General features: G+C 43.3%; 1 protein-coding gene across 1 annotated transcript in view; it reads right to left on the bottom strand.

Moving 5' to 3' along the window:
- Positions 1-15,305, bottom strand: part of DYM (dymeclin) — a 346,567-nt gene extending 331,262 nt beyond the window's left edge. Inside the window, exons 1-2 of the mRNA XM_014960813.1 lie at positions 15,201-15,305; positions 5,485-5,662 (exon numbers count right to left, since the gene is read on the bottom strand). Of these exons, the coding sequence (XP_014816299.1) occupies positions 5,485-5,624 (140 nt within the window). The 5' untranslated portion in view covers positions 5,625-5,662; positions 15,201-15,305. The remainder of the gene's footprint in view (positions 1-5,484; positions 5,663-15,200) is intronic.

The raw sequence follows: 15,305 nt of genomic DNA, 5'->3' as shown, positions 1-15,305 counted from the left end.
GTTGATCTTGGCCCAGTGATCCAATCTATCTAGGTCCCTCTGTAGGGCTTCCCTATCCTCCTGGGAGTCAACACTCCTGCTTAACTTGGTGTCATCTGCAAACTTGCTGATGATACACCCTATGTCCTTATCAAGATCATCAATAAAGACGTTAAATAGAAATGGTCCTAGCACTGAGCCCTGAGGCACACCACTAGTGACCAGCCGCCAGCTGGATTTGAATCCATTGAGCACCACTCTTTGGGACCTTCCAGTCAGCCAGTGCTTGATCCAGCAGATCGTATGCTCGTCCAGGCCGTGTGAAGCCAGTTTTTTTTGGCTGAAATTGGAAATTTCCACTTCTGTAGCCCAAGGGGATTTTACCTGCTTGGCTGCTTTACGCAAGAGGAGATCACAATATATCTTTTACAGCGAAAAGCAGGAGACAAGCTAAGATTAAATTGCTGGTAGGTTTCCCTTTTCTTATCACTTCTGTGTACATTACTTATCTCTTACCACTCCTAAATTGTGTGAGGCCCCAGTGCCTTTACCTGCCCAAAACCCGAGACTCGCTCCGGCTGTTACTATCGCTCACTCCAGGGGAGTCACAGGGAGGGGGGGTGAGCTCCTTTAATTACTGATGGCCAATTCATAATTAGTCCCACTTAATATTCTTTCTTAATACTTGCTGAACTATTAAGGAAATCAACATTACGAGAGGAAGAACAAACAGCCCATAAAAGCAGATTATTACACTCAGAATCATGGAATAATATAATCATGGAATAATATGGGGTTGGAAGGGACCTCTGGAGAACATCTACTCCAACCCCCTGCCAAAGAAGGTCCACCCAGAGCAGGTCCCACAGGAACGTGCCCAGGAGGGGTTGGAATGGACCTCTGGAGAACATCGACTCCAACCCCCTGCCAAAGAAGGTCCACCCAGAGCAGGTCCCACAGGAACGTGTCCAGGTGGGTTTTGAATGTCTCCAGAGAAGGAGACCATGTCTCAAGAGGAGGAGCCAGCTCTGCCTTGACCATACATTTTCACCTTCATTTTTAGACAGCACAGAAGATTTACACAACTCCAAGATTGAACCCAAAAGCCCACCTTTTAGCTCTGCTCCCCCTGAAAAAAAAAATATCAATCCCTCATTGTGGTAGAATTGTTTTGTGGTGCCACGTTACGAATCACTCTAGAGAAGGAACTTGTCTGAAGAAATAAAGTCTTCTTTTTGCCCTCTTGTTTTTCAGACAAGGGATAGTGAAAGGTTGACCATACATTTTCACCTTCATTTTTAGACAGCACAGAAGATTTACACAACTCCAAGATTGAACCCAAAAGCCCACCTTTTAGCTCTGCTCCCCCTGAAAAAAAAAATATCAATCCCTCATTGTGGTAGAATTGTTTTGTGGTGCCACGTTACGAATCACTCTAGAGAAGGAACTTGTCTGAAGAAATAAAGTCTTCTTTTTGCCCTCTTGTTTTTCAGACAAGGGATAGTGAAAGGGCAAGAGTATCTTGCATCAGTGTTGCTGATGGAGACACAGCAGCTTGAGAGTCAGTAGTTTTGGTTTTTGGTAAACTTTATCCATCCCCCCCACAAACTACCTTGAGTTCTTCACAGAAACAGGTGAAAAAAAGTTAACTGGACTGAAAAAAATGAATCCGGTAGAGAAGAGTAGAATCGGCAGAATTGTTTTGTGGTGCCACGTTACAAATCACTCTAGGGAACGAACTGGGCTGAAGAAATAAAGTCTTCTTTTTGCCCTCTTGTTTTTCAGACAAGGGATAGTGAAAGGGCAAGAGTATCTTGCATCAGTGTTGCTGACGGAGACACAGCAGCTTCAGAGTCAGTAGGATTGGTTTTTGGCAAACTCTATCCATCCCCCCCGCAAAGTACCTTGAGTTCTTCACAGAAACAGGTGATAAAAAGTTAACTGGACTGAAAAAAATTAATCCAGTAGAGAAGAGTAGAATCATAGAATTGTTTAGGGTGGAAGGGACCTTTCAGATCATCAAGTCCAACCATCAACCCAACACTGACAAAGCCAGGGAAAGCAGTGCCATTAAAAGATCAGACACAGTATCATGTCTTCATCTTTCTCAGATTGGAAAGCCAGTAAATCACCAACCCTCAAGCAAAGGCCCCAAAATCTACTTTTGGGGATGAATGACTATCGTTCCTCAGAAGATCCAACTGGGTTTGGCAGCCCAAAATATCTTCCTTTGGCAAATGTGATCAGCAATACCTGGACTAATTTGGATCCTCCCTAGAGAGAGCTCTGGGGCCACCAACAGCAGAAGGACATGGACCTGTTGGAGCGTGTCCAGAGGAGGCCACGAAGATGCCCCAAGGGCTGGAGCCCCTCTGCTGGGAGGACAGGCTGAGAGAGTTGGGGGGGTTCAGCCTGGAGAAGAGAAGGCTCCAGGGAGACCTTAGAGCCCCTTCCAGTCCCTCAAGGGGCTCCAGGAAAGCTGGGGAGGGACTCTGGATCATGGAGAGGAGCCATAGGACAAAGGCTTCAAACTGAAAGAGGGGAGATTGAGATGAGATCTCAGGAAGAACTTCTTTGGTGTGAGGGTGGTGAGAGCCTGGCCCAGGTTGCCCAGAGAAGCTGTGGCTGCCCCATCCCTGGAGGGGTTCAAGGCCAGGTTGGAGGGGGCTTGGAGCAACCTGGTGTGGTGGGAGGTGTGGCCTGGGCAGGGGGTTGGAACTGGATGGTCTTTAAGGTCCCTTCCAACCCAAATCATTCAATGATTCTACAACATTGGCAGCTGGTGACATCCAAGCTTCCAGGACCAAGTATGGTATTTAGGGTCCCTTCCAACTTGAACCATTTCATGATTCTATGACCCAGAGCAATATGACCCTCTTCTCCTGGGGCATCATATTAATCCCTTCTTTGCAAAAATTTGAGGAAGTAGGATAGATCTTTCTCTCTAAAATATCACCAATTACCTCCATAAAAACAACACACCACACTTACATGACTCCCAATAACACTTGCTAACAATCACCTACCATAAACACACCGACTTTGCAACACACAATTGGAAAAAGCATTTGAAGAGAGAAGAAAACTTTAAATTGCATCCTGTTTGACAGGTGAAAACCGGCCCCTTTCCCCAGCCATCCCAAACCAGCATCTTGTTGTCAAAAGCACAACCTTCACTCCAGCCTCATTAAATCAAAACAAGGGTTAACTCGTTATTTCACGAGCTTTCAATCTCACAAATGAACATTGACCTCTGTGGTTGGGTTCCTGCAGGCAAGGTTCTCTGAGGGGGCTTCGCAGCCAACATCATCTCAACATCATTTGTCAAATGCATCTCTCAGGTAGATGCAGCTTAATGGGAGATTTTTGTTTCCTTCCAATAATGAAGCTGCACAAAAAAGATGCCGCTAAAAATATCTCCCTTCTAGCCGCCAGGCAAGAGCACCATCTGGTGTTCAGCTAATTAAACTTGCAACCTAATTTTGGATTTTTTTTTAATTATTATTATTTGCTTGGGTTTTTTTAACTATATTTCTTGTTTGGGGGCTTGTTGTTTGGTCGGTTTTGTATTTTGTTTTGCTTTTTTTAAGCAAACCTACTCTGCACTGGATCTGACCCTGTGAAATAAGCACAAAAACTTGCAAATAAGCTCAGAAAAACTCCTTTAATTTAGTTGGGGGAGGGAGAAGCAGTAGAATAGCTGAAAGAAATTGCTGGGGGGTTAGATATATATATTTATTTCCCCCTAAAAACAACTCCAAAACCAAAATGATGTATTATTATATGACTTCTTAGAATATTGTTCATCTTGTTAGACATGGGTAGGATGGAAATAATTCTTGAGTTTTCAAGGATTTTATAGAAAAAATGCCTGTTCCCTCACCCACTGCCAATTAGGTACCACCTTTTAGGAGCTTTACAACCCTTCACAACACTGTACCTTCTTGCTACCCTCTGGCTGTTCCCTCTCCACCCAGAATCTTTAGGGTCCCTTCCAACTCTAACCATTCTACGAAGCCAAAATCCTTCTTTCCTCCTCATTCTTTACAAAAAGAACGCCCAGTAAATGCCTCCCAGTTGTTCACCTTCACCATTTTCTCTCCCAGTTACGTGAGCTGTCACTTAGTCACCAACACTCGAGCAGGAGACACAGACTGCTCCTAATTTTTATGAAAATAAACATCTCTCTCTGCTTTTAGAAGCTACTGGGCACAAAACAGAACACAAAGCTAAGTCGTCTAACAAATAAACTCACTAGAAATTGTATTCCCTTCTTCATTCCATCACTAATTTATAGTCAAGGTTGGAGAAATCAGAGGAGTCATAAATCTGCACTAGTTTTTCCACCTTCTGGAAAAAAAACCCACCCTTGACTGTCATTCGTATTGACAGGAGCTCTGTTTTAATAACAAAATAATAAGAATAATTGAAAGATGGCAATAAAATTGGCCACCAACAGCTCTCAAACACATTTCCAATTTATTAGAGATTAAAAAAGTGTTCCCAATTTTGGCAGTAACACACGGTGGCCTATTTAAGCCTGTTACACAAGTGGTTTGATGTGGTTCGTTATGACCCTTAATGAAAAATTGCCAGGAAATAGTGCTAATAATAAAGGGGGCAAATAAGACATTCACCTGACAAAAGAGTAGCAGGTTAACACTGTGAACTGTAAAACCAGTTTAAGCAATACTTAAAAGAATTAAGGAAAAGCAGATTATTCTTCTAAGATTGATAATAGACAGGGTAATGAACTTAACAGAAATCACAAGGATTTATGGTCTGTATTTCTGGAGATGTGCTATGGATCCTCACAAAAATATTAACTCTGTTTAGATCTACAGCACTTTCTAGAGTGACAAGACATGCAAAAGTTGAATTTTAGATATTTAGAAAACGTATTTTAAGGAGACAACATGCCAAGCTTCTTGTTAAAATGTAAAAGTTCTGGGAGAACTCTGCAGAGTAGGGTTGATGGTTGGACTCAATGATCCCAAGGGTCTTTCCAACCTGAATGATTCTAAAGAAGTGAGGAAAAAAGCCCTACAAACTAAGAAAATCAACTGTTAATCTAAATTTATGTTATGGAAGATGCACAGTTCACTGTAAGTCAAGAGGAAACATCACACATCGGGAGATTTCTGCAACTCCAGAAACACCAGAGACTTTCTTAAAGAAAAAGCACCCAAAAGCAACCACCACAAAAAAAAAAAGCCAACCAAAAGAAAGAAATAAAAGCTTCCCCAAAACACTACAGACCCTACTTCTGATCTTCCTCAGGAAAATGAACAGAAATCAGAGCTCTTATGAAGACAGGAACCCACAGGGATGGAAGAGGTGGTGGAAAGAGCATCCAAAATTAGAAACAACAGTCCATATTACACAGGCATTTATTCCTCCGCTACCTAAATCAGGAATAATTAATATAATCATTCATTTGCCTTCAGAATCACAACTTACATAAACATATTAACGAGTTGAATACTTCAACAAGCACCCTCTTACCTGTTTGTTGGGGTGGTGAAGCTAAAAGACAGCAGCTGATTCCAGAAAGGGTCGTTCTCCGAGATGGGCTCTGCTCCTGATAATTTTTTTAAGTACTCATTTTCGGGAAGCTCGCTGATGCTGCTGCTGTTGGCTCCCATCTTCTTTATCTGGCAAATCTCTTTCTAGATTTTCATTTCTTCAAGGAAAAAAAAAAGAGAAGAGAGAAACATTTAAATTCTATCATGTAAATAAGGAATATACAGACCCTAAATTTGCTACCAGTAAATCTTTAGTTCACTCTCTTGAACAGTTACTGAAATGCAGAAAATAGATGTGTAAGAAGGCATTAAAATTTTTTTCTTTCAACAAACTTTGGACAATAATATCTTAATTCAAGGAATTTAAAAGTTACTGTCATCATGTCACTGGGATTTACATAAATGACACTTGGCAAGAACACAGTGTCACAGCTGTATCAATATCAAGGCTGTCACCGGTGGAGAAAATCACATTTTAAATGGGGAAGTTAAATTGACAAGCTGTTCAAAAATACATTTTCCAATTAAATATGCACAAACTAGGCAAATTACTCCCATTCTCAGCTAATTCCAGCGTGCCATCAATAATTTACACCTTAAAGCCCCTACCCCTATCAGTGCTGCACAGATAACACGTATTTAGTGAGAAAAGGTCATGCTGACCACACATCAACTCCCGATCTCTGTAAAATAATCTGCTTTTTTGAAAAAAAAGTTGGTAGAGACACACTCCAAAACCTCTTTTCATTGCTAGCTGTGTTGAGTTTTCAGTTCTCCATGCTGCTTATCAGCACTTCTCTCCTTTATAAACAATGTCATTAAAGAAAAAACCACCACGATGCTACTAACTCAGTGCCAGGGATGCTCCTAAGCATCTCACACCTTTCCAGGACATCAACTTCAATAATCTTCCATCTTTTGAGAAGAAATAAATGTGACCAATAGCTTTAAAAGTTTATATTTAAATAAAAGCATGCCCATCAAGATAAAAACGCTGTGCAATGTATTAGTGTGTAACCTAAATATTCATTCCAGAGCTGGATAAGACATAAGAATGGGGACAGCTTTAAAAGAAGATGCAAGATCCTACCCAGGAGGAACTTCTCCCCTTGTTTCAAAGATACAGGATCTACTACTGGAGGGATTCTCAAGACTCACCCTCTTTGTAGAAGCAGTTACTTCCAGAAAAGCCCATTCCAGTAGCTGTTGATATTAATAAAGAACAGTAGAAAACCAAGGAAAACTTATTTAAAAGAAATTAAGGAGATGCAAGGAAAAGCTGTGATCTTTGCAGCCATCACGGAGGTTACGTGAAGAACTTGAGATTTAGAGCAAATGCACAGCACCCAACTATTTCAGAGATAAAATCCTAGCACATATAGAGAGTAAAATATGGGATACAATACCCTTATAACCCTTACATCTCTCATTTAACAAAAAGCTCTGAAGGCCCAGCGTTTGCAGAAGGCTTTTTTGTGATGGGGACTACCTGGGAGAAGAGAAATTTCAAAGTGGTCCAGGAGTGAAGATGGAAGTTTGTGCCAGAAGCATTACAGGATTATAAAATGCAATTAGTTTAAGAGGATTTCCAGAACTTTGGTTGAACATTTACTTAGAATAGAATAAATGATCTTACTTGAATAAAATTTTGCCCCTTTAACAGAAAAAGCCCAAGACTCAGCGTACGCCGAGATTGGGGTTTTTTCCCCTCACAGTGACAGAAAAATAAGGCACTAATTCTTTTTTTTTTCCTCAAAGTGAAATAAATTTCAAGCCATTGAGATCTGCCAGAAGAATCCAGTTGCTACCTAAATGCTTGTAGAAGTAGGAAGTAGATTTGTGGACTTTAAGAACTTTTCCTTCTCCTCTTACAGTAATAACAAACAGATTTTCCCCAGGAGGTTTTGTTCCTCTAAAAAAAAAAACTATATTCATTCTGCTTCTCTAAAGAAAAAAAAGTCTCAGCAAGTTCTACTGATACTTACAGTAGATGACCATACTGAGAAACAACATTAAAAGGGTGTAACAAAACTAACTCCTTCCATTCAGGAATTTATCTTATCTCAGAACTCCCTAAAGTTCTGTGATGCCTTTTCGATGACGCCCAAGAAACTTCAGCTCCTACAACATGAACAGCCATAAGCCCAGCTTTAAATAAGATATTTCTAAGCAACTACAGCCACCAGGTGATGGAGGAAAGACATCTTTCCTTCCAAGTTTATGAGCATCCTACAGGGTAACCTCTAAAAAAAAATTAAAAATAAAAATAAATAATCAACATGTAATTTCCTGGCATTTTAACTACAGTAACAGATTAACCCAGCTTACACAGAATGATACGGGGTTGGAAGGGACCTCTGGAGATCATCTACTCCAACCCCCTGCCAAAGCAGGGCCACCCACAGCAGGTTGCACAGGAACATGTCCAGGTGGGGTTGGAATGCCTCTAGAGAAGGAGACTCCACCACCTCCCTGGGCCAGGGCTCGGCCACCCTCAACAGGAAAGAAGTTCCTCCTCATGTTGAGGTGGAACTTCTGATGGTCAAGTTTGTGCCCATTCCCTCTTGTCCTGTCCCTGGGCACCACTGAAAAAAGCCTGGCCTCATCCTCCTGACACCCACCCTTCAAGTATTTCTAGGCCTTCATCAGATCCCCCCTCAGTTTTCTCCAGACTCAAAAGCCCCAAGTCCCTCAGCCTTTCCTCAGCAGAGAGATGCTCCAGGCCCCTCCTCATCTTTGTAGCCCTCTGCTGTCCCCTCTCCAGCAGTTCCCTGTCCTTCTGGAACTGGGGAGCCCAGAACTGGACCCAGTGCTCAAAAAAAATATCAACAAAAAAAGGTTTTGTGCGAAACAGGAGGAGAGAGAAAAGCTGTTTTTATGAAAAATAGAACCGTGCCCCAGGGCTCAGTATTGGGGCTGGTTGTCTTTAACATCTTTATCAATGATCTGGATGAGGGGATCGAGTGCACCCTCTGTAAATTCACAGATGGTACCAAGTTGGGTGGGAGTGTTGATCTGCTGGAGGGTGGAAAGGCTTTGCAGAGGGATCTGGACAGGCTGGATGGATGGGCCGAGGCCAACGGGATGAGGTTCAACAAGGCCAAGTGCTGGATCCTGCCCTTGGGTCACACCAACCCCATGGACACTCCAGGCTAGGACTCAGAGAGATGCTCCAGGCCCCTCAGCATCTTTGTAGCCCTCTGCTGTCCCCTCTCCAGCAGTTCCCTGTCCTTCTGGAACTGGGGAGCCCACAACTGGACCCAGTGCTCAAAAAAAACACCCAACAAAAAAAGGTTTTGTGCAAAATAGGAGGAGACAGAAAAGCTGTTTTTATGAAAAATAGAACCATTCCCTATCTGGAACTGGGGAGCCCAGAACTGGACCCAGTGCTCAAAAAAAATATCAACAAAAAAAGGTTTTGTGCGAAACAGGAGGAGAGAGAAAAGCTGTTTTTATGAAAAATAGAACCGTGCCCCAGGGCTCAGTATTGGGGCTGGTTGTCTTTAACATCTTTATCAATGATCTGGATGAGGGGATCGAGTGCACCCTCTGTAAATTCACAGATGGTACCAAGTTGGGTGGGAGTGTTGATCTGCTGGAGGGTGGAAAGGCTTTGCAGAGGGATCTGGACAGGCTGGATGGATGGGCCGAGGCCAACGGGATGAGGTTCAACAAGGCCAAGTGCTGGATCCTGCCCTTGGGTCACACCAACCCCATGGACACTCCAGGCTAGGACAGAGTGGCTGGAGCTGCCCGGTGGAAAAGGACCTGGGGGTGCTGGTCAACCGTTGGCTGAACATGAGCCAGCAGCGTGCCCAGGTGGCCAAGAAGGCCACCAGCATCCTAGCCTGGCCAGTATCAGGAACAGCGTGGGGACTAGGACTCAGGAGGTGATCATCCCCCTGTACTGGGCGCTCATGAGGCCCCACCTCGAGGGCTGGGTCCAGTTTTGGGGCTCTCACCACAAAAAAAGACATTGAGGGGCTGGAGCGTGTCCAGAGAAGGGCAACGGAGCTGGTGAGGGGTCTAGAGCACAAGCCTTGTGAGGAGAGGCTGGGGGTGTTCAGCCTGGAGAAAAGGAGGCTGAGGGGAGACCTTCTCGCTCTCTCCAACTCCCTGAAAGGAGGGTGTAGCCAGGGGGGGTCGGTCTCTTCTCCCAAGGAACAGGCCATGGGACAAGAGGAAACAGCCTCAAGTTGTGCCAGAGGAGGTTTAGATTGGTTGTTAGGAAAAATTCTCGCTCTCTCCAACTCCCTGAAAGGAGGGTGTAGCCAGGGGGGGTCGGTCTCTTCTCCCAAGGAACAGGCCATGGGACAAGAGGAAATGGCCTCACGTTGTGCCAGGGGAGGTTTAGATTGGATGTTAGGAAAAAATTTTGCATGGAAAAGGTTCTTAAGCCTTGGACTGGGCTGCCCAGGGCAGTGGTTGAGGCACCATCCCTGGGGGTATTTGAAACCCGGGCTGACATAGCACTTAGAGACATGGTTTAGTGATGTTTTTTTTATCAGAGTTACGTTGATGGTTGGACTTGAAGATCTTAAACATCCCTTCCAACCTAGACAATTCTATGACTCTACACTCTTTTAGAGAACCTAGTTGACCATAAATGGACTTATCTTTGCCCTCAAGGGGCAAACACCATCTTTCACACCTTTCCAAATACTGGTTAAATTCTCCATTTCTCCCCTGTCTGCTATTTTTTGGACTCCATCAAAGTTTGATGGCTACCATCTGAGGTCATGAAAGTCTCCACTATATTTACAGTCCTTTAGTATATTTTTTCCACACGAAACATTCACCAGGTACCAAAGCTTGGTTCCCTAAAGCTCAAACCCTCAAGACAGACATACTTTAGACCACAATAAAGAACTAAACACAATTATTAAGTGGTCCACACACCGCCTAAGTACAAGAAAAATAAAGAAAACTACATCTTAAAAGTCTTTTGGTAGCCCTCAAGATAATTTCATCTGTTTTTTCCACTGTTTACTCCGCTGGATGAGGAAACAGGGCGTATTTTTTGGTCCACCTGGCCAGTAACTTGTTCTAGTGGCTTCCTCTTCTGTAGCAAGAGCCTGAACAACTCAGTGACATTAATACAATTAATTTACTGCAGGCAAAGAAAGTGAAGAAGGCAAAGAAGGTGAAGAACAGCTGGAAAAAAAAAAAATAGTGACTTTAATATTGTGTTTTCTGCTTCAGCTCCTTTTCCACACACGTTTTACGTGGGAGTCAGTTGTCAATAAAAGCCTAATTTTGAAGAGCAAAATGTGCTTATTTCATATCCCACCTACAGGACAGTTGTTCTGCTCACAAAAAGGGATTTTTCAAGCCCTTCTTGGTTTCAAGCAGCGGAAATGGGACATAAACAAGCCCAGGCACCGTGGGCATTGATCAACCTGCTCAAAAAGAGATTTCTCTGCAGTAATCCCACAGTTTGCTGACTGTTAATAAAATGTTCTGAAAAGGAGGTGAGAAAAATCAAAACCTAAATCCTATAAATCAGACCCAGATGTACAGCTTATGTATTTTTCTCAGTGCCACCTCAGGAACATAACATACTTTCTTTCATTCTTTACAATCACTACCCAACAGGTCAGTGTTGTGGTGATAGAATCTACTAATTTTGATCGCCACCCTGTTTACTAGTCTCAAAATAGCTTATTTCAGATGAGCTACTAGTCACCTTCACACCCTTGTCCTGAACTGGAACTACTGACTCACAGTTATAAAAAAAAAAAACCACCCCCCTTCTCAAAATGCCTTTCTCTAAAGATATACAAGATCCAAAAAAGCTTGACGTAAAAATTCCATTACTTCTTACCGTTCCAAACTGACCTAAACCTCAAAACTACCACATCTCCATCCACCACGTACTGTCCCTTACATTAGCACACACCCATTAAGCGACACAACTAATTAATATTAAGCTTATTTGTCCTCTCTGCCCTCAGTCACAATGTTGTCAGAGGCAAGAGAGCAAGTGGATATTAAGCCTCTCAAAGGAACTTTTGCTGACGGGACATGAATCCCACAAACACCTTTCTCTTAAGAAGTTGAGGTCCCTTCAGAGAGATTTCCTTTCACTTTTACAGGTAAATAAGCATTTGTAGAATTTAAGTACTTCCTCGTCTAATTTACACGTGCAACAAAACATGTCTTCAGATTATTAATATAAAATTCCACAAGATGTATTAAGGATCCCTTAATTTTGTCCATTTTTACTGCTGTGAGTCACACTCCCCCAAATCTCCCTGAAGGTTCACGAAAGCCTCTAAGATTTGTCACAAATTAACAAAATTGAAAGCTGCAAAAAATGTAAGGATCATTTTCCTGACCTCCTAACCCAATTCCAGTCATAATATTTTATTGACTAATTACTGCACCAATTTGAAGGTAGAATGACAACATCCATTTTAGAAACACATCCAATTACAGAGGGAAGGAGAGGCGCTGTGGGGACAATTAAAAAAGGAAAATTATCTCTATCCTTACTCTTACATTCCTACATCCCAGGTTAAAGTCAGAACTCAAACACAGAGAGCGTTTTCCAGAATAAATGCAGAAATAATTGCTTTAATCTGATTAGCAAACCACCATGAGAAGGGAAGAAGGCTGAGTCAAGCACACCCTATATTTCTGTGTCAAAGACCAGACTTCTCTCCACCCATTAAATAACTCCTACGGGTATATAATATATTTTTTCCAAAGTTTTTCCAAGAAATGAAAATTCAAATGCTAATTCTGCTCTTTGCAGCGGGCAGATGTTTCTTTAAAGCTTTTGTTTGCCCTCCCCAGTGAGATTCCTGCTGCTTGAGGGACAGCTGTACTGGAACTATAAAATGAGAAGAACAAATTGAACTTTAAACGAGAAAACCAACAGAATACAGAGCTTAAAAAAAAAACCCCAACTAATCAAATATATACCCAACCCATACTGAGACTTGGCTTTACAGCTTAAGAATATACTACGTATCAGGACCAGTATTACTGGTTTCACCATTTTGTCTTGCAGTGGCCGAAAAGAGCCAGTGGAAAGCAGCAATGGCTCTCAAAGTGACAATTTTACACAAACTCCCTGATAATATATGATGTATTATAGTGCTGGAAATTTTGTACAACATAAAAATATTTTATGATTATTGATTAATTTGTCCTATTTTTTCCTTTACACTCGCTACACTATATAAAACTCAATTTATAGTAATTAATTCAGTTACTACTATAATTGAAATGGACAACTGGGTTACATATAATGAGGCGTGCTAAACCTAGCAAAATTTAATAATTTAAGTAGCTAATAACTTCGTATAGTTATCTCTTTATGGAAGGGATGTTAAGATTAAGTAATGTGCCCTTGTGACCAAGAAGGCCAATGGCATCTTGGGGGGCATCAGGAAGAGTGGGACCAGCAGGTGGAGAGAGGTCATCCTGCCCCTCTGCTCTGCTCTGGGGAGGCCCCAGCTGGAGCACTGGGACCAGTTCTGGGCTCCCCAGTTCCAGAAGGACAGGGAACTGCTGGAGAGGGGACAGCAGAGGGCTACAAAGATGAGGAGGGGCCTAGAGCATCTCTCTGCTGAGGAAAGGCTGAGGGACTTGGGGCTTTTGAGTCTGGAGAAGACTGAGGGGGGATCTAATTCTATAAATACTTGAAGGGTGGGTGTCAAGAGGATGGGGCTGGTCTTTTTTCGGTGGTGCCCAGGGACAGGACAAGAGGGAAGGGGCACAAACATGAATAAAAGAAGTTCCATCTCAACATGAGGAGGAACTTCTTTCATTTCAGGGTGGCAGAGCCCTGGCAGAGGCTGCCCAGAGAGGTGGTGGAGTCTCCTTCTCTGGAGACATTCAAACCCCACCTGGACACGTTCCTGTGGGACCTGCTGTGGGTGGCCCTGCTTTGGCAGGGGGTTGGAGGAGATGATCTCCAGAGGTCCCTTCCAACCCCATATCATTCTGTGATTACTGTTACAAGTATTTAAGTTTTTCCTCCCTATTTCCCTCACAGGTATCAAACTTGTTCAATGACCAAAGTGATATTTCAAAAGGAAAATTCAACTACCTTACAAGCTTCAGAAAGATGCTTAGATGCTCATTAAAGTGTTTGCATATTTAAATATTGCTATATTTTGCTGTATTTCAAAAGTTAAACAATTATTTCAGCATCTATAATCTTTCCATAATGGGGCATTACATATATTTTTACAACAAAGCTACTTGTATCTGCTTTAAATGCTTCCCACAGCTAAAAATCTATCCACAGTATAAAAAATGCATGTGGTACCGAAGGCCAAATCTGTTTTGCATATACACCTAATTTGATATCACACTACACATCACGATTTATATCGCCTATCCCCAGGGTGGGTCTACTGCAAAGAAGATTATACTTGCCAAAAAGAGCAATTACTACAAGGTGCAACGGGTTTTCCACTCTAGAGAACACACTTTGAAGAAATCTCATCTTTCACCATCCACTCTGACAACAGTTCATCAGCCACAAAATAGGAGTTCCTCCTTTTAACACCTTCTGATGTTAAAACCACCCTGCGATCTTCCTATTCATCTCATGAAATCACTGGGAGTACCAGAATCATCTAAGTTTAGTGTTAGTTGGCTATAAATACTTTTCTACTGCGATTATTTAGCACAAATTACTAGTTAAACATCAGCACAGGAGTTGGAGAGAAAGCAGCTGATGGTTGTTTCCATCCAGGTGAGAGCAATGAGCAGGGTCCAACATCCCCAGGGCTTCTCCTGATGTTGCAGCAAAGTGAAAAGAGAAACCAGCCCATGGAGAGCACAGAATGAGACCTGCCTGACCTCCTGGCAATCTAAAAGAAGAAAGGATTCTTTTTATATCACCCCCCAACTTGAGCAACTACAATGTTTTTTTTCCCTTAGGAATTGACAAAACGAGGGATTACACAACCCAACGGCCTGCGTTAGGAAAGAAACCAGACCCAACCACCCAGGAGCTTCTTCCCCAACTCCCCCACACTCAAAAAAAAAGAAAAAAAAATACTCAAGGCAGGAAATATTATTAATTTACTAGCTTCTACAGATGCCTCGGACGATTACAACCGCAGCCCGGCACGTTATCCCTCGGCACAGGCGGCGAAAGAAATCAGATTATGGCCCACAAACTCACTCTGTTCAGCACTAAGGATTAAAAAAGAAATAAAAAATAAAAGAAATAGTGCTTGGCAATGAAAGCAAACAAGACAAAACCTGACGGCGACTGAAGCAAGATACAACTCCTCTTTTAAACACAAATATTTTCCACTCTGGCCAAACGTTGTCCTTCAGAAGTATGGAAACAAAGTGGGGAAAGCGGGGAGGAAGCTGAGGGAGCCCGAGCAGACCCGTCACACTGCAGAAACAAGCCCCGAGCACCGCAAAAAACCCCTCCGGTTCACACCGACAGCACGGGAAATATGCCATTTTACAGCTTTTTCGTCAATAATAAATGCCAGTAAAAGCGCGACGCCAGAAATACAGGTACGAGCCTCCCTCATTCGCCCCTTGACGGAGCCGGCACCCCTCGCTCTCCCTGCCTGAGGGAGATCCGCAGCCCCTCACAGGGAGGGCACCACAGGCCCCCCCCGGGCCTCCCCAGCCCGCTGGGACGGGGCAGAGCCGCCGTGTCCAGCCGTTGCACCGGCTCGGGCCCTCCGGTACGGCCGAGGCCTGGCTTACCTCGTCAGCGCCTCCCGAGGGCTCGCACCTCCAGGCCGGCGGCCGGTACCGCCGCCTCAGCGTCCCGGCGGTCCCGGGCCCGGCCCCGCTCCCCCTCAGCGGCCG

This window comes from Calidris pugnax, unplaced genomic scaffold (genome assembly GCF_001431845.1).
Source record: "Calidris pugnax isolate Ruff unplaced genomic scaffold, ASM143184v1 scaffold150, whole genome shotgun sequence".
NCBI lineage: Eukaryota > Metazoa > Chordata > Aves > Charadriiformes > Scolopacidae > Calidris > Calidris pugnax.
The sequence above is the reverse complement of the archived record's forward strand: the minus strand, read 5'-3'. Positions and strand labels throughout refer to the sequence as shown.